The 19,698-nt window shown below is 35.2% G+C and overlaps 1 protein-coding gene across 2 annotated transcripts in view; it reads left to right on the forward strand.

The window, feature by feature from the left end:
• Pms2 (mismatch repair endonuclease PMS2) overlaps positions 1–19,698 on the forward strand; it is an 82,663-nt gene that overhangs the window by 15,098 nt on the left and 47,867 nt on the right. For both annotated transcript variants that reach the window (XM_076449486.1, XM_076449487.1), the window contains 3 exons: positions 4,415–4,517; positions 6,177–6,279; positions 12,728–12,897. In XM_076449486.1, coding sequence (XP_076305601.1) covers positions 4,415–4,517; positions 6,177–6,279; positions 12,728–12,897 — 376 coding nt within the window. The remainder of the gene's footprint in view (positions 1–4,414; positions 4,518–6,176; positions 6,280–12,727; positions 12,898–19,698) is intronic.

Here is a 19,698-nt window from a genome sequence, read left to right on the forward strand (position 1 = left end):
CTTCCACTTGGTGGTGAGTAAGTTGAACTTACCTCCTGAAGTTGGCATTCCAACCACAATTATTATTGTAAGACACTAATTAGTAAGCCAGTACATGAATGATACTAGTATGAAGGGTCCAAAACAGGAATATAAACTAACTAGTATAACTCCCAACCACCACCCATTAGGTCTACTGCAACTACCAATTTTTAGACTTTAAACACGTCTTAATATGCAATAAAGTGCCAAGCTGTTTAGCTCTTAAACATCAGGAATGGTGTAGGTAGTAGCATCAGTTGATGATGGCTGCAGTTTAACGGTTAAATGACCTTATTCCCAACTAAAAGTAGTTATCAAAAACTTTTAGTAAAATATTCTTTATATTTATTTAATATACTCTTATATTTATCACAGAATATTCTAATAATTGTATTTAAAGTTTCTTTATTAAATCCATTAAATATTAAGTTTTTGTATTAATAATGGAATATTGTAATTTATAACTAATTTTACAAAATCTGAATAATTGTGAAGTTATAATGCTTATAACACAAGGGTATGGTACATTTCTATTGAAAGAGGGTAAGCCATATATTGGAAGAGCAAAATATATTTTTTTTATCAAAAATGTTTATATTCATATCACTATCAATTATTTTTAATTTCTAAATCTAAACAAGGTTCCTCTACATTTTATATTGAAGTGTTTTCAGTTTCTAATTCTACAGGATAAATTGTGTTAATAACATTATTTACTTCATTTTATTCTTACTTCAAATTATCTTCAGACACTTTTCAGGATTGTACGCTCCTCAGCTTGCTCTTGTAACTGTATTTTTTCTTCTGTATTATACCCCACAACTTTCAATACTTGGCCTGATGCAGACCTTCATTAACAGTTCAAAATATTCTCATCTAAACAGGTAGAACAGTCCATAAAATTTCCTTGTCCAGAACAATCTTACAAGTTATTTTAAGACTGCTTTACAATTATTCATGGAGTTTATTCATCATAGTTTATAATGGAACATTTGATTTTGTTTTCAGTCATAATGTATTGGGTTGCTTTAGTATACTGTGGATGTATACAGTTGGTGATGTTTATTTCTTACACTTGTATTAGTTAGACTGATCGTATTTTCCTTGTGTGTTCCAATGTGGGGAAAAGACCTTCATTAATGACTCATTACATCACTCTGCCAGATGACTGCGTCACTACCTCAGATTGATCAGAATTGACTGAACGAGCTAATCTTCACATTTTTTTTTGTCCTTTTGATATTTTCCACTTGTTAGAGGTTTTTACATTCTTGGTATACAATATTTTGAAAATAGCTTTCAAAGTAGGTGCAATTACAGTAAGTACTTACTGCTTCTGGAAACAAGTATCTTGATTACTTTATGATGATTTACTTTCTTGTTCTGTGTTACATGTCCTGTGGTTTCATTTCTTCCATACAAATAAGAGGGATCTTCATGGTTTTTTTCCAAGTTACCCACACCTGAAGCTGGCTGCAATAGAATAATATTAATAGAAGATACATGACACACAGGAGCAACTGCACAGGGCAAGGGAGCACTTGCTTCCCTGGAAAATCAGAAATATATTTCTTTCTTTCTTTCTTTATTCATTCAGTGTGTATATTATATATACAATATAAACATTCATGCAAGATTACTAAAAATTGTTAATTTAAAAAGGTAAAATAAGGATTGTGAAAAAGGTATGAAATAAATTGAATCAAACTGCAAAAATTATATTTTTAAACCTTACAACTTGGGAATAATAAAACGTAAGCATATAAGGCTGGAAAAAGTGTTTACATTACTTCTCAAGCTACAAATCCTTATTATGACTTGAGGAAATAATGTTGACACCATTTTCATCCTTGTTAGTTTATCTTTTTAGAGCCCTTAACTGTAGACTTGAAAATATAATCTTTGCATTTTGATTCAATTTTTCTATATACTTTTTGAAGATTTCCATTCCTCCTTTTTCAAATTAACAATTTTTAATAATCTGTTTCTTCAGTTTTTATGTCCATTTATGGAGAATATACTTTAGGCTACATATGTGTGTATATGCATTCATTTTAATGTTATGTTTTTTAACAGTGTAATGTTGCATTGGTTTTTTTCCACACTAACCTTATTCAAAGTATATAACAAATGTGCTCTAAAGAATGAACAGATACACTGATATGCAACTACAACAAACATAATTAAAGTAACAAAAGGTGAGCAGCAAAAAAGCAGTCTTACCATAACTTAACACTCCTACAAAAAGTGGGGCCTAATAGGCCCCAGAGCAACTTGAAAGGTTATTAATATTAGGCTAATAATTTTGTATTTAAATGAAATTGCCATTTAAATCCATTAATGCATGGATTAACGAGATTCCCACTGTCCCTATCTACTATCTAGCGAAACCACAGCCAGGGAAACGGGCTTGGAGAAATCAGGACTAGAAACGTCTTTTCGTAGGAGTGTTAATAATGTTTCTTCTAATATAATGTAACACAGACTAATGCAATGTAAACAAATGCAATGATGTGCTTACTTTGTTAGGTCTACATGACATGTATAATTTCTTTAACAGCGTGCTGTGCATAAGTGGTTACTAGAATAAGGTGACACAATGTATGCAAAATAGAGAGTAGTGATACACTTAACATTAGTTGCCACTCAGGAACATTTACAACTATTGCCTGAACACCAACTATTTATACATAACAATAGATGTATAAAATAATGCTATATCTGGTGGTAATAAATAATGAATCCACACTCAAAATATTTTCCAAGTATAAGAAACAGTAGGTTGAATCACCACTGTCATATGAGTAGGAAAAACAACTATAATAATTGTTTACTGTTAAAAACAACAACTGAAATATAGTTGGCAAAATCAACATAGAGACAGAAAACTTTAGTATTGATAAACAATACTGACTCTAATAATGATATGCAATAGCAAAATTGGGAACCTTTCATAAAGTAGTTTCCAGTTTGTGGTGTAGTTTCTGATTAATGTGCATGCTAGGAAAAGACTGAATTTTTTGATGGCAGAAAGTGAAGGACTTAGACAATTTTGCTGTGCAACAAAGTTGAGGGCAATTTTGTTTAAAACTATTAACTCATATTTTTTGAAAAATGTCTGTGCAATTCCTTCTACAGAAAATATCATTTGCAATAATTTTATAGTGGAGTCATAATAGGGATTTCTATTTTGAACTGTCGGCAGTAAATCTTTAATCTTGTTTGCTATTTTATGCAATCCCTATTTGTAGGTTTTAAATTGTTAATTTTTAGTTATGTTTGTTGCTTTTGTAATGCACAGCAATAGGCAACTATATAATTAGAGTAAGAAACAACCCTTTAAACATATACAAGTTTTTACCAGCAGAAAAACAGTTTTTCAAATAACACAAATATATTTAAAACATTACTTTAAAGCTTTGTGTCTTTTGAAGTAAGTATTTATTGAGCCAGATGGCATTGTGCCTGAGGTTTTGTGTAAATGTGTTTACCATGTGTTTAGTAGAAAGGCATGAAAACATTACAGCTATGATGTACTTATAAGCACGTAAATCAATTTTCAGTGAAAAATAATCACATTTTAAATACGGCATGGACATTTGTATCATTTTTTGGTGTAAAATATCTAGCCAGTTTTGTTGTAGATGTGTAAAGCAATAATATTACTAATAATAATATGAACAAATGGACAAATATAGATTTTAGATCCACAATTATAAAATCATGCATTTAAAGACGTTTGGTATGGCTATTAAAACTTTTAATTGAAATAAAGTACAGAACAACATTTTGGCTTTCTTAGTTCATCTTCAGGTTACCAAAGAGAATTTGTGGATTTCTCATCAGCATAAGTTTTACAATCACTTATTTTGCTTATTCTCAACATTTGGATTGCTTAACCATTGAAAAGGAAAATTTTGAGAGTTGTGTCCAGAATAAATGAGCTTTTTAAGGTTGTTTTTGCCTAAATGTTCTATTGGAATTTTGAGTAAATTTTTTTTATTTGATCCATAATATGAGCCATTGTTGTAGTTCATGATGTAATACTATTTAGACTTTGTCACATCTTCCCCCCCTCCCTGGAAATATTCCTGTGAATGCCCATGACAACATGTATCTAATCGCTTCAAAATAGATTCAGAGAGATTTGACATATCATGTAATATTAATAATTGATCAGTAGAAAATATTATAAATTTTAGAAAGTACAAATATATATCTTTCCTGTTAGAGGGGGATAATACTGATAAATTGTGGTATATGTAAGATAAATTTTTGTGTTTCATTGTAAAGTAAATGTTTTCTTACTAAACATAGTGTTTAATAATAATCTCTGAAGTATATTCTTTAATTTACAAGATATTGTGAGAAAATTCTAATTGTTTTGCTTCAGCTTTGAAATATCATACTTCTAAAATTTTGGAATTTGATGATTTGGCAAATGTTGGGACCTTTGGTTTTCGTGGAGAAGCCCTCAGTTCTTTGTGTTCTCTCAGGTAAGGACTTTGTTGTTGAAGATAAATATCTTGCCCCTATGATGGTAATATATGCAATCATGTTATTATTTTTCTATTTAAAATATAATTTTAGGAAATATTTTTCCTACTTTAGGCTTGAAAAGATAAATGCTTTCACTCCAAATTAGTGTTGTATGTGTTTAATAAACACAATGGAATATTATGAATCGATGAAAAGGCCTTGAAATTTGCTTGGACATAGGTCATATTCATTTTGTTCTTTAGGAATCAGTCAGTTCTAGAAAAGTTTCTGCACATCTTGACAAATCATTTGATTGTCTTGTGAAATTAATTATAAAAGTAAATGCACTTCTTGAACAAGGTAATAGTTATGCATAGGTAGAGTAAGCAGCTGCTTAGAGCAGTAATTTTAAGAAACATTGAATGAAACTGGCAACAAATATTTGATGAATTATTAGTTAATTTTGTAATGCCAGTACACCACAACCAATTACATCAGATCCTGATCACTCAGAAGACTGATCATGTAATTAATGATTTAACTAATACAAAGGCTTCATTTCTGGAGTGAACATATAGAGAGATAGGAACAAGAAAAAATATCCACCTATGGCAGCACTATATCTTGATATGGTGCTGTATTTGAATGAAGTAGTCTGATTATCATATGAAATTCCTCATGTAGTAAATGTAGTTTTTGGTTGAACTAGTCCAATTGTCATGCAGAACTTGTCTACTGAGAATCTATAACATAGTTACTTTGTTTCCAAGACTATTAAGATGGAATCCAAAAGATAACTTTCCATGATGTGATATTATTGTCTTTTTTATTGTTTTTTGGTTTGTGGGTTCTCATAAATGTTATCAAATAATCAATTCCAGAGAACTTTTTTGAGGCTGGGATACCAAATAATTCACTTGTTTTCATCATATAGAATATAAACTGCTGTGATGTTTTTCATGTACTTTGTTAAGCAATTTAACACTTGGGATGTTTTAAAGCAAGATTTTATAGTAACTTCACATGACTATGAAGCTTTGTTTTTTAAGTACTAGTTCTAGAGGCTGCTCACATGCTCACTTATACTTTGTACAGATATCTGTAAGTTTGCAAAATATATTCTAGGTGTGTATCATTTGAATTATTTATACCATTATTCATTGGGTACTGAAATTTTTTCTGTGTGAATTGAAAAACACCATTTCTAGCAAGTTCTTACAAATTTGAGGTCTCGTTTTAACCAGCATATCATACATAAATCATTTTGTAATGATTTAAAGTAAAAACTTCAATCTTTTAGTGTAGAACATAAAGGCATAGTTTTTTAAAGTTGTAAACCATATTTACACTGCAATAAATCCCCAATTTAATGGACTTGCTTATTTTGAAACATATTAATTTAATTATCTAAAAACTGTGTGTGTGTGTGTATATGTCTAGAGGCACAGTTACTGTTCTTTGGGTCATTTTCTGTGTCTTTGCATGTATTTATTATTTCATGCTTAGCATAGTCTCTGTTTAAGGTTGACATATTGTTTTATTTATGTAATGTTTTCTCTGTTTCACATTATAATGTACACATTTTGTAGTTGTGTTGAATATAATTGTATATTTTATCAGATGTATATTGTTTTCAAGCAACCCAGTTTACAGATTCCATATTCTTGTTGATACAGTGATGTGGTAATTACAACTTGCAACAAAGATGCATCTTCTGGAACAAGACTGGAGTTTGATCACGATGGAAAATTAACAAAAAGAAGTCCCTGTTCTCGACAGGTAGTAAAACACTTCATGTGTGACAGATTTTTCACGGAAGCCATATAAAGTTGTGCTTTTAATGTGTTATTGAAACTTGATTGTATTATATATATAACATAGACGCACAAATTTTATGTAGTTACTGATATTGTAATTTTTCAATCATGAGTTTCACTGTATATAAGCTGCATCTTATACAAGTCAACATTACAAAATAAAACTTATATAAACTGTAATTGTAGCATAGCTGCTGTTTATATAAGTATATAAAATTAAAAAAACAGTGTGACTTTTGTATTTATTATTTTCCAACAAGTTTTTTAGGGATAATGGAAGACAACTACACATACATGACAGCAGTACAGTGATTTCAAATGGCAGTTTCTCTAATGGCATGATGACGTTTTTTGAAAAATTATCACTGGAGGGAAATTTGATACCATGAGCTAAACAAAAAAGACAACAGTGAAGTGTGGGTTATTACTGTTCTCGATGTTTCTCTCGAGTGGTCACAGTACAACAATATCAGTGTTATGATGTTGTCAGCTAATGTCTCATGTAATTTAATCAAAAAGTTGTCAGTGGTATAAAATTTAGTGTTTCATCTGAAAAATTTATACATTGGTCACATTTGTATAAATTGCATGATATAGTTTTGTAGACAAAATAAGTGTATGAATCATAGATTATGGTTGGAAAATCACAGTAATTGGTATTATAGGTGCTACTATGGGAAAAACAGTAGTTTTGGTTTTAAACAAGTACAGTTAGCTCTTGCCATTTGTGAGAAGTAGGTTTTAGAAACTCCCACAAATGCCAATATCATGAATAACATTATATACAGTGAGCACATTTTATAATAAAAATCAGTGGAGAGTAATGCAGATTAAAACAACATTTAAAGAAATATAGTAATGTAAAATATCTTAAACTAAAATATTTTTCTTAACCTTCCTTTAATAATGATAGTATTGACGGTGATGTTAAAGATGATGATGATAATGAAGTTTTTGGTATGGTGGATCAGCATTCATCTGGCAGGTCATCCAGACAGCTTGTGGATGATGAGATAGGGCTTGCAGACGAGTTTGTGGTGTGGCAGAGGAAGCAGGCAGAAGACTTGAATAGGTTACACAGGATAGTCTGCACAGAAATATGGTGATAAGCAGCTATTTAACAATTTTCTGTTGGCTTATATAAATCTCCCAGGAAAGAATCATTACAGTCTCAATTTCCCTCTTAGCTTTAAGGCTGCATTCCAAGGAGAGATCATATTAAAAAAACTTTATTGGTGAGTTGTTTGGTGCATCTGATCTCTGCTGGTGTTTATAAATCTAAATTTGATTTTTTGCTTCTTCATATTCATCATCATCATGATTATTGTCACAAGTTTTAAACATGTAACTCAATCAGTTCTTTTCTTCCTCTTGATATGGATTTCTGTATGTGGTTCTGTATTCTCAGTTTACCTTCTCTACAATCTGAACATCCTTCCACCCATGTATTTGTTGTGTGTGGTGACCCTTGAAGGGGAGAAGAGGATCCTGGTGGTTGAGGAGTCTAACACATTACTTTGGCCTTGAATTCCTATAGACAGGTGGCCCTTTCAGGGTTAATCTGTTGGTCTTATTGGGCTTGGGTCAACTGAGCATTAGTATTCAATGTTCTAAGTAAGTGTTGTGGACATTTTGTCTGATGCTGGTGTTTGGGTATAGTGCTCAAGAAATTTTGGCATTGCTGCAGTGTTCTTGTAGTGTGTCCACTTTTAGGACTTCATGGTGGGTGGTGTCAATGGGCACTGAATATTTCTCTATTTATAATGGATATGCCAATCCTTGAAAAAAATAGTAAAGAAAAACAAACTTACAGGTAAATGACTGTGCATAGACAACTCTGTTACACAGTCACCACCATTATAAGATCCTGTATCTTGATTTTTTAATTTTTCATTCTTTATTTGACAAATCCTTAGGGAAGATGTTTCCCTTTTTTCATTTAGGAGTGATTAGAGGAGCTTTCTGGCTGTCCCAAGTCCATCAAGAAGCTACGTTTTGGTGGAAAGATGTACACCGAAACACAGCGAACTCTTCCTGAATTCTAATGCCTTTGGGGATATACTCATTGAGATTACTCCTCATGCTACTGCGAATTCTTCCTGAGGAATGATCATTGAGAGGGATTTGAAGAACATTCCCAAGTCTGAGATTGTTGCTAATTTTTTCAGCCAAGGCATTTCTTCTGTTCACCATATCTTCACTTGTAAGGGTAGAATTATGATGCCTACCAGTCAGTGATGACGAGAAACCCACTTGTTGAGAAATTTATATGCAAAAACGGCTCGTTTGGGCTGAGAAAACACTTTACATAGAAGAGCGAACAACGTTTCGACCTTCTTCGGTCATCGTCAGGTTCACAAAGAAAGAGGTAACTGACCGGAAGCTGACCACATGTTTGAAAGGGGTTGTGTAACTGTGTGTCGAAATGTAGAGGGCGGTATTAGATGTTTGAATATATAATTTTATTTATTATATTAATATAGGTATAAAGGCGTTCCTTTATATTGGTTTATTTTATACGCCTTTATACCTATATTAATATAATAAATAAAATTATATATTCAAACATCTAATACCGCCCTCTACATTTCGACACACAGTTACACAACCCCTTTCAAACATGTGGTCAGCTTCCGGTCAGTTACCTCTTTCTTTGTGAACCTGACGATGACCGAAGAAGGTCGAAACGTTGTTCGCTCTTCTATGTAAAGTGTTTTCTCAGCCCAAACGAGCCGTTTTTGCATATAAAATGCCTACCAGTGTCTTAATTTTGATATTTATATCACTATGTTTGCCTGTCTCTGTTAAGGCAGGTTATCTGAACTGTAAGGTATGACCAAACATTTCAAATGTTCCCAATGTCAGCAGTTTGAACATTAAAAGGCATCATGTCAGTGTTTATTGACATGTGCTAATTGTGGTGGTAAAGACTGCAATGCCTACGAGTGTGAAGTGGAACCTCACTTCTTTAACTGTAGTAATTTCCACTCTTTTTATTTTCATTCTTACCGTAAATGGATGCAGGAGAAATAGTTACAGCATTTCGTACCATAAGGCTCAGAAGTTATTGCTCCCAATTCCATTTTGGACATATGCTGCTACAGTATGTGCCATTGCTACAGTGAGAGAGCAGACAGATCTTTTTTGTGACTTCATCAAAGTCATCCTTCAATCATGTGAAGAGTCCTATGCTCTTTATGGATAAGGTTTCTAATTTTATCCCTCTCTTTATAACCACATCAGGTATCAAAGCCAAAAGGAATCTTGGATTAAGTTCACGACTAGCATCTCTTCCATCACTAGTTCCAAAATCATATGGGACAAGATTTGGAAGATTAATGCAGTATGCCTCCCATCCATTTTCCATCTTGCTTTCCAATGGCTAGGAAGTTGCTGATGTACAGAGCATTGCTGATACTCTTTGTGAAAGCTTTTCTTGTGCATCCAGCATTTCTGTGTTTTCCCTTGCCTTCATGGCTATCAGAGTTCAGGTGGAGTAATCACCTCTTTCTTTTCAGGCCAATCTTGAAACAAACAACCTTTTCTTACCCACCCAGTTTTGGTTTGGTCAACAGTGCTTCACTGTGGACCACCTGATTTGACTTGAAACATCCATAATGAAAGCCTTTCTCAAAAGGGATCATCTTGTTTCCATGTTCTTTTACCTTGAGAAGGCCTATGACACTATATGGAAGTATGGTATTTTATGAGACTTCCACTCATTTGGGTTGCATGGCCATTTATCTATTTTAATTCAGAACTTGCTATTGGACAGGCAATCCTAAGTTTATGTGGGTTCCACACTTTCCCATTCCTTTACACAAGAACTTGGAGTCCCTCAGGACTGTCTTTTGAGTGTCAGACTTTTCAGTGACAAGATTAATGCTATTACTACACAATTGTATGGGCTCTGTGTTGACGACTTCCATATCTGGTGTTGGTTGTTGATCATGAGGATTATTAAGTGGCAGCTTCATACTGCCCTCAATTGCTTGTTAAAGTGGAATACAGAAAGCAGTTTTATCTTTTCTTTCTCTGAAACTGTTTGCATGCACTTTTGCCACCAACTGGGTATACATCCTGGCCCTAAGCTTTGTCTGTGTGATATTCTTCCTGTGATCTCTGAGGCAAAGTGATTGATGATTTTCTTTGACTGTAAACTGACTTTCATTCCTCACATGAAGCAGCTCCATATCAAGTGTGTGAGGGTACTGAACATCCTCCGTGCCTTTTCTTCAACCTCTTGGGGAGCAGATCGATGTTCTGTGCTCAAGATCTATCATGTCCTCATTTGATTCAAACTGGATTATAGGTCTCTAGTCTATAGTTGTTCCAGGACCTCAGCCTTGAAGATGCTGCACCCAATTCACCATCTGGGGCTTCTGCTTAGCATGGGAGCCTTCAGCACTTCTCCAGTCCCATGAACCTCCTCTTAACCTCTGCTGATTGCAATTTTCTTTGCAGTATGGTTCTAAACTTCAATCCTTACTACAGCATCCCACCAGGGGTGGTTTTGGTTTTTTCTTTGCTGGGCTATGCTCTTTTGGAATAAATGGTTAGCCATTCTTCATTTTGGCTTTTGGATCTAGGAGCAGCAGGTTGAATTGGGTATGTTCTTGGACAATGTTGCTGTTTCCACTTTTCAGCTCATCCACACATGTGACCTTTTGGAACTTTGTTTTTTAACTTGATTTATTTTTGTCTCTTATAGTATCTTCCTTTTGTATTTTTACAACTTGTTTGGCACAAATAGCCTCATAACAATGCATCATAAACCATCAATCAACCAACTAACAAACTGGTCAGTTCTTCCACTTCTGTGTTCTCTATATTCTCAAACCACTTTCCTCCAACTTTACCAGTTAACTCCATGATCTTCTTCATTTCTTCATCAGCTAATGAAAATTATAACTGAAGTTATTGACTGTCTCCTTCCACAGCTTCTTACAACAGGCTTTAATAGCTGATAGCTTGACTTGATCAAGTAACTCCTTGATGCAGTCTGTGATGTTGTAAGCCTTCCAACACTGTATGATATCAAGTGTTTACATCATCTTTCATTGCATAACGAAAAACAGATTGAAGGTGCACCATGTGTTGTAAGTTTTGAATGTAGTAATCATGACCTGGTCGAGTGGCTGGATGACAGAAGTTATGTTGGGTGGTAGGAAAAGCACTTTCACTTTGGGATGGTCAAACTGTAAACCAGATTCTTGGCTTGAAGAGATGTCCAAGACTAAAAGTACCTTGAAAGGTAGGCTTTTTGATTCAAGGTATTTTATAACTGAGAGATGAAACAATGGAGAGGAATGTTCTTGTTGCCACTTTCTTCCAAAACAAGGAAGTCTCATCTGCATTAAACACTTGGTCGGGCTTGTAACTGTTTTATTCAATTATCTTAAGAAGCTCTAGTGAATAATTCTGCACTGCCTTGTGGTCTGCTGTTCCCAGTTCACCATCAAACTTCACATTTACATATTTCATACTTTACTTAAGTTCTCAAACTATCCTGTACTAGCAGTAAATGAAGTAGCTCTGTGCCTCACCACCGTATAATTGTGCAAACTAAGAGCTTTTTTGCTGATAACCAGGCTGTTCACAGGCACTTTCCTTTGTACCATATCTTCAATCCAAAGATTTTCTCAAATTTTTTTTATTATTATTGAATCACAAATCTTGCAATACACTTTTGCTTGGATGGGACTCTTCCTGTGGTGATATCTTTTTTTTTTTTTTTTTTACTGTAATGTTGTGCGGACTATCAATGCAGCAGCAACACCTAATCTACTACCAGATGTATCTAGTAATTCAACTTTTTTTTCTTTTGTTTCCTATAACTTTTGATGCACTCGCTGCACTATAATTTGATTTTTTTCTTTGTCCCATTATTGTAAGAATGGATAAACACCATGGTTAAACAAAGATTGAGAAGACTTGAGATGCTGTGGTGCATAGTATAAGAACATGGGATGTGCAAGAAAGCACAGTGCAAGCCTCACACCAGTTTTGGGAGTTGACTATGGTTGTATTGCAAATACTTTAAACCATGATTGTCAAGGAATAACTGTATTGTGTTCTTGAATAAGTAGTATTGATGAATTTTTTTTCTTTTGAAAATAAGGTTTGCATTTGACAGTTTTTGATGGAGAAATGTTTTTTGCAATAATACAAGTATGTGATGATGTGGTTTTAGTGTATTATATTTGGATGTGAGTTTATTCATCAATCTCTCAAATTTTTGAGAAGTTGTTATTATCATCAGAAAAAAAGTATTCATAAAAAACATGAAGTTGCTTCTACTTTTTTTTTTTTTTGTTGGCATGAAACAAATATTTTGATGTATTTTTCCTATTCATTTATTGTAACTTTCCTTGATTAATGCATTAAAAGAAGTGTTGTTGGTTCTTCAGGTGGGCACGACAGTCAGTCTTCAAAATTTGTTTTCTACCTTGCCTGTACGACACAAGGAATTCCTGCATAATGTCCGACGGGAGTTTAATCGAATGGTTCAAATACTCACAGCATATTGCTTAGTCAGTACAAAAATTCGAATTACATGTATAAACCAAACCAAGAAAGGGTGAGTTTCTTATTTTATTAGTGTAATGAGTAATTTAGTGCTGGGAAAATGTCCAACAAGAAATAAGTTACAAAGAAGTTTGAATTTTAAAAGTATCAAAAATTATACTTGAAATTTGTAATAAAATATTAAAAATAATAACTTTATTTTTTTATTTGAATAAATTTTGTTCATAATGTTAAGCAAGGAGTCCTTTGTAGTAAAAAAAAGATTCAAACATTTATTCAATAGAAAAATTGAAGAACATGTTCTATTTTACATTTTGTAACAGAAAATTTATTTTGTTAATTACATTTACCATTTTATAGGCATAATGAGTTAGAATTTAGAATATTCAACTAGTTTTTTTATCATCAATGACCCCTGGTGGGATAGTGGTAAGTCTTCAAAGATATAATGGTAAATTCAGGGGTTTGATTTCCCTTGGTGGACATAGCAGATAGCCAGATGTAGCTTTGCTGTAAGTATACACACACACTTATCAAAAATCATACCAAATAAGATGTTTTGGAAGTGATAATGTTATAAATATTTTTTCCAATAAAATCAGTGGAATTTTATAAAAAAAAACACACCCAAATCTGTAGAATTTCTATCAATCCTTAAAAGAAGTAATTTCTAACAGTAATTCTTTTAGGAGTCATTTGATTTTAATTCATTGTGGCTTTGTTTTTATAAAATTTTGTTTTCAATTTAATTGTTATTTTTAACAGTGAAAAATAACTTCAAATTAGGTGAATTTGCTTTTTGAACTTAAAAGTAATGCAAAACAAGTTTTGTGGGGTTATAACATAACCAAATCTCATATTAGGTTTTCTAATAAAACATAATATAAATTTTAAAAATGTTAAAATCAATGCAAGGTAGTTGCATTGAATAAATACTATAGTACAGATTGGTACAAATTATGGACACTGTAACCCAAGCAAGACTTATTGAACCTATGTGTTTTTCTAAGATCCTGAATGATAAGGAGTGAAAAAAACAATCCCTTTCTTGTGTATTGGGTCTCCTCAGAGCCCTTTTCTAGATACATGTAGTTTGTTTTGTTTTATTTATTTTTGATTTATACTTTCCATTTTCTAGGACATTCATGTTCATTTTATGTAATTTAGTCTGCTGTTATCCATATCAAAAGAGTTAGGCATTTTTGGTGATAAAAATTGGCAAAAATTCTGTTCATAATATATATTTCTACTTACGATTTCTGCCAGTACTAGCCTTCTTTTGGCTATTTTTACAGTTTAACTTGCCAAGAGGGATTCTTTGGGAACAATTGAGAATTGATACATTTTGTTCTGTTGATCCATTTCTCACATATTTTGTTTACCCTAAGCTGTGATTTGTTTTTTTTCTGTGGTTGATTTTATTCATGTCTAATAAGTTTTATGATGAATGGCACGGAGGTGAAGGTTGTAGTTTTTCACTGTTAAATTAATTAGAGAATTTTGCAAACAAATTCTGTTGTGTAGAACTTTGTTTGAAATTACTAAGTTAACATGAAATACAAAACTTGTTTCTTTTATGGCTTGTTCAGTTTATGATATATTTTACCTTTTTTTAATAAATGTTTTAGGCTGAATTATTATATTACTTCATAAACATTTAAATACAAAAAGTACCATTCTGTTTTATGTACTAAATGTTCATTTGAAAGCATTGACATCTAACATTTAAACCATTTATAAAAAAGAGAATAAGTTAAAATTCAAATTAATTAATGTGCATCATATTAAAAAAAAGCTTGCTCAAACAATCTAAGGTATATTTTGCTCAATGTTGTTAAATGAAACAAGAAGAAATGAAGTTAACAAAACATATTACTTTTTGGACATGATTTAATTGAAGTTGGGAAGCTGGCATAGCCAAATGACTAATGTGCTTGGACTGTGACTCCAACAGTTCTTGGTTTAGTCAGATGAGAGTATAGTTACTTCTAGATGCTTTCAACAAGCTACTTACCCTCTAGTCTACTAGTTGAAAATTACAGACTGCTATGTGCAAATAGCCCTGTTTCAAAATCTTTGCCCCTTGATGTGGATTCCTGTACGTGGTGAGGGGACCTCCCAGGAAAGGTTCTGTTTTTTCAGGTTACCTCCTCTGGGATCTAAACATCCACCCACATGTTTGCCATGCGTGGCAACCCATGAAGGGGAGGAGAGGATCCTGGTGGTTGAGGGGTCCAACCCAAACACACCACTTTGGCCTTGAATTCCTGTAGATGGTTGGCCCCCCTTGGATCAATCAGCTGGTCCACTTGGGCCAGGGTCAACCAAGTACCAGTGTTGGTAGTTCTCAACAGGTGTTGTGGACATTGTGTCTGATGCTGGTCTTTGGGTATAGTGCTCACGAAACCCTGGGGTTGCTGCAGCATTCTTGCTTGACATTGTAGTGCGTCCCCTTGTAGGGTTCTATGGTGGGTGGGGTCAGTGCACACTGAAATTTTCTTTTTTCTTATGGATCCTCTAAATAAAAATTTAAATAAAATAGTGAAAAAACAGTCAATAAGTAAACGACCACTTCTTGAAGACTCCTGATCAGCAATCTTCAACATCTGTATCACCAGTTGTACCTCATTTTCTCATCCTACATTCTCTTTCAGAGAAACCTTTAGGGCAAATGTCCCCCTTTTTATTCAGAAGGGGCTGGAGGGACTTGCTGGCTCTCCAAAGTCAGTAAAAAAGCTTTGATCTGGAGACATATTAGTTGAAACATCCACATCCCAACACAGTGAACTCATCTTGAATTCAAAGGCAATTAAGATATACTTGTTGAGGTTACACCTCATGCTACTTTGAATTCATCATGAGGAGTTATTGTTGAGAGGGATTTGAAGAACATGCCCGAGTCAGACATTCTCGCTGGTTTCTCCACTCGAGTTTCTGCAGTGAGATGCAGATGGAGTTACACTGCAGAAACTCCTTGAGTGGAGAAACCAGCGGAACCACGACATGGCGTCTTTGAGTGGCCGAACCTTTCACATTGGAAACATCGGAGAGGGTTTGAAATGTACGGCCGTACCCTGCAATTTAGATAACCTGCCTTGATGTTTCCAATGTCAGAGGTTCGGCCACTCAAAGACACCATGTCGTGGTTCCCTGATATGCTCGTTGTGGTGGCAAGGACCACGATGCCTATGATTGTGAAACAGACCCACATTGTGTCAACTGCTATGGTTCTCACCCTTCCTTCTTTTGTTCTTTTTCTAAATGGTTGGAGGAAAAACAGGTGCAGCATTTGAAAACAACTCGTAACATTACTTATCCTGAGGCTCGGAAATTGCTGTTTACCACTTCATCTCAGACTTATGCTGCTGCACATCTTTCCACAACTACAGTGGGAGTGCAGACATATCTCTCTGTGCCTCCAAGAGAATTGTTCTCCAAACAACTGAAAAGCCTTTTGACCTTCATGGTTAAAAAAGTTGAAGAATCAACTTCTACACCCATCTCTGTTCCTCCCATACATTCCAACAAACTCCAAGATCCACATCCTTTGGTTTCAGATACAGGCATTTCTTCAGATATATCTTTTTCTTCCACCCCAAGATGCAAAACAATCATTCTTTCGCATCCTCAGTCACTGCAGTCCCCTTCCACCAACAAAGACCTGCCCAATCGACCCAGGGCAGGATCCATGTTGGTCGACAGACCTCCCACAAATAAGGACAATAAGGAAAAAAAACTTGGTCATAAACAGAAGGGTTCTCCAGCCAATTTGCCTACACGTCATTAAAAATGGCCACCTTGATACAATGGAACTGCCAAGGTTTACGTACTAATCTGGATGACATCAAAACTGATTGTTTCCTACCATCCTGTATGTCTTTCCTTACAAGAAACATTTCTGAAGCCTGCCGATACAGTCACCTTTCGGCAGTTTTCTCTGTACAGAAATGACAGGCTGTGTGATGAACGAGTACATAGAGGGGTGGCACTGTTGGTTGATCAGCATGTGCCCACCCTGTCTTTGTCACTCAACGCAGCCTTGGAGGCCGTAGCCATCCGTGTTTCCTTGGGTCATACCATCACTGTTTGTTCTCTCCACCTGTCACCTGGAAAGACATATGATCAATCAGACCTTGATGCTCTCATTGAACAGTTGCTGACTCCCTTTCTAATCCTGGAGGACTTTAATGGACATCATCCCTTCTGAGGAAGTGCTGTTATTGATAGGAGGGGTCGCTCTGTAGAGTGTATGCTCTCTGATCACAATCTTTCTCTTTTCAATACTGGTTCTTCCACTTACTTTCATGCACCTCGTCAGTCCTTTACTGCTGTTGATTTCTCGGTTTGCTCCCCTTTATTATTCTCCCATTTTTCATGTAGGGTTACCAATAATCCACGAGGCAGTGATCATTTTCCTATACTTTTGAGAGAGGCTGGCCATGGTTGATGCCACCCTACCCATGTGCCCCAGTGGAAGCTAGATCAGGCAGACTGGTCCATTTTCACTGCTCTCGCAGAACTTGATCCTGCCATTGTCTGTCAGCCATTAATAGACAACTGTGTGGCAGCAGTAACTGACTGTATTATATAAGCAGCTGCTCAATGTATTCCTAAAACCTCAACACATTTTCCACTATATCCTTGTCCGTGGTGGAATCATGCCTGCCACATGGCACAGAAGGCTCAAAAACGGTTCTGGGATACTTTCTGTTGATATCCCACACTTTCAAACCTCATCGCTTTCCAGTGGGCCAGTGCACATGCTAGATGGGTAAGATGTCAAAGCCAGAAGGAATCTTGGATTAAGTTCACAACTGGCATATCTTCTACCACCAGTTCCAAAGTCATATGGGACAGGGTTTGAAAGATCAGTTGGCACTACAATTCTGTTCCCCTCTCGATCTTACTCTCTGTTGGACAACAAGTAGCTGATGTCCGGAGCATTGCTGATACTCTTGGTGAAAGCTTTTGCCAGGTATCTAGCACTTCTGCTTGTTTGTCTACCTTCTTGGCCATCAAGACTCAGGCAGACGTTCACCTTTTACCTTTGAAACTGACTGTCTCTATGACTATGATTGTCCCTTTACACTGGCGGAACTGAAACTGACCCTTCATTGGTCTGGCAGTACATCTGTTGGACCAGATGATGTACACTATGACATGCTGCACCATCTGTCTCCTACCTCTCTTGGTATTCTTCTAATTGTTTTAAACTGGATCTGGCAGGAGAATGTTTGTTTTTTATGATGCCAGGTGCCAGGGTATTGTTCTACCTTTCTCTAAGCCTGGAAAATATCCCAAGATTCCTTCAAACTACCATCCAATTGCTTTGATGAGCTGTCTCTCTAAGACCTTAGAGAGGATGGTAATGCTCATCTTGTTTGGTTCCTCGAATCAAACAACCTCCTCTTGCCCACTCAGTGTGGGTTCCAACGACAGCACTCCACCATGGACCACCTAATTCAACTTGAAACGTCAATCAGAAAAGTTTCTCAAATGACAACATCTTGTATCTATATTCTTTGACATTGAGAAAGCTTATGACACGACGTGGATGTATGGCATTTTGCGAGACCTCCATATATATGGGTTACGTGGCTATTTACCTATTTTTATTAAAACTTTTTTAATGGACAGGAAATTTCAAGTTCGTGTCGGTTCGACACTTTCCTGTACTTTTCTACAGGAACTTGGAGTCCCTCAGGGCTGTATTTTGAGTGTCACACTTTTTAGTATAAAGTTTAATGCCATCACTGAACAACTCACTCTCACTGTTGCAAACGGGCTCTATGTCAATGACTTTCACATCTCATGTCAGTCGTCGAATATGAGATATATTGAGCGGCAACTACAAACTGCCCTCAATCGTGTACTGAAGTGGACCATGGCAAGCGGCTTTATTTTTTTTTTCTCTAAAACTATTTGCATGCACTTTTGCTGCCAACGGGGTATTCATCTTGATCCTGAACTCTGTATCGGTGAAGTTTTGCTGCTTGTTGTCCCTGAGACCAAGTTCTTGGGGCTTATCTTTGACTGTAAGCTGACCTTTATACCACACATTAAGCCATTACGGGTCAAATGCACAAGACTACTGAACATCCTCTGTGTCCTCTCTACCACCAGTTGGGGAGCAGATGTATGTTCTATGTTAAAGATGTATCGTGTTCTTATTCAATCGAAACTTGACTATGGATCACTGGTCTATGGCTTTGCCAGACCCTCGGCCTTAAAGATGCTGGATCCCATTCATCATCAAGGACTTCTACTTTGCACAGTCATCTTGAAGTGAGCAACACGAAAACAAGCTTTTCCAAATAAAACCCTATATTGGACTTTGGCCATCTTGCTTCCGTAAGGATTGGAAGGAGGAAGTTGTTCTACCTAGACTACACATTAATCACAGTTTTTTAACTCATCATTTTCTTTTATCTGGAACTGATGCACCAGTGTATAGTTTGTGTAATGCTCAGATCACTGTGAGCCACATTTTACTTTCTTGCCTTCATTACGACTCTCAATGACGGCACCATTTTAACACTGTTCGGACCCAAGGTTTGTTCGTAATATTAGACACTGTCCACCTTGGTAATGTTTTTCGTTTTTTAAAGGCCATTAATCTTTGTAATGTCATTTAAGTGTTTTAAATTTATACATTAATCCTTTTTAAATGTGGTTCCCTTTTAAGAATCACAATCTCTAGTTCGATTTGAAAAGCAGAAAATGGCTGTAACATTAAATAACTTGACACCAGGACTGGAAAGGCCAACTTCAGGTGACTGACGGTGGTTCTTGTACTTACCTGTTAGTCTTCCTGGCGGGTTGTGATATTTACCATTCTGCTACAGAAAGTCCT

The sequence above is a fragment of the Tachypleus tridentatus genome, chromosome 8 (genome assembly GCF_004210375.1).
Source record: "Tachypleus tridentatus isolate NWPU-2018 chromosome 8, ASM421037v1, whole genome shotgun sequence".
In the NCBI taxonomy this organism is placed as follows: Eukaryota; Metazoa; Arthropoda; class Merostomata; order Xiphosura; family Limulidae; genus Tachypleus; species Tachypleus tridentatus.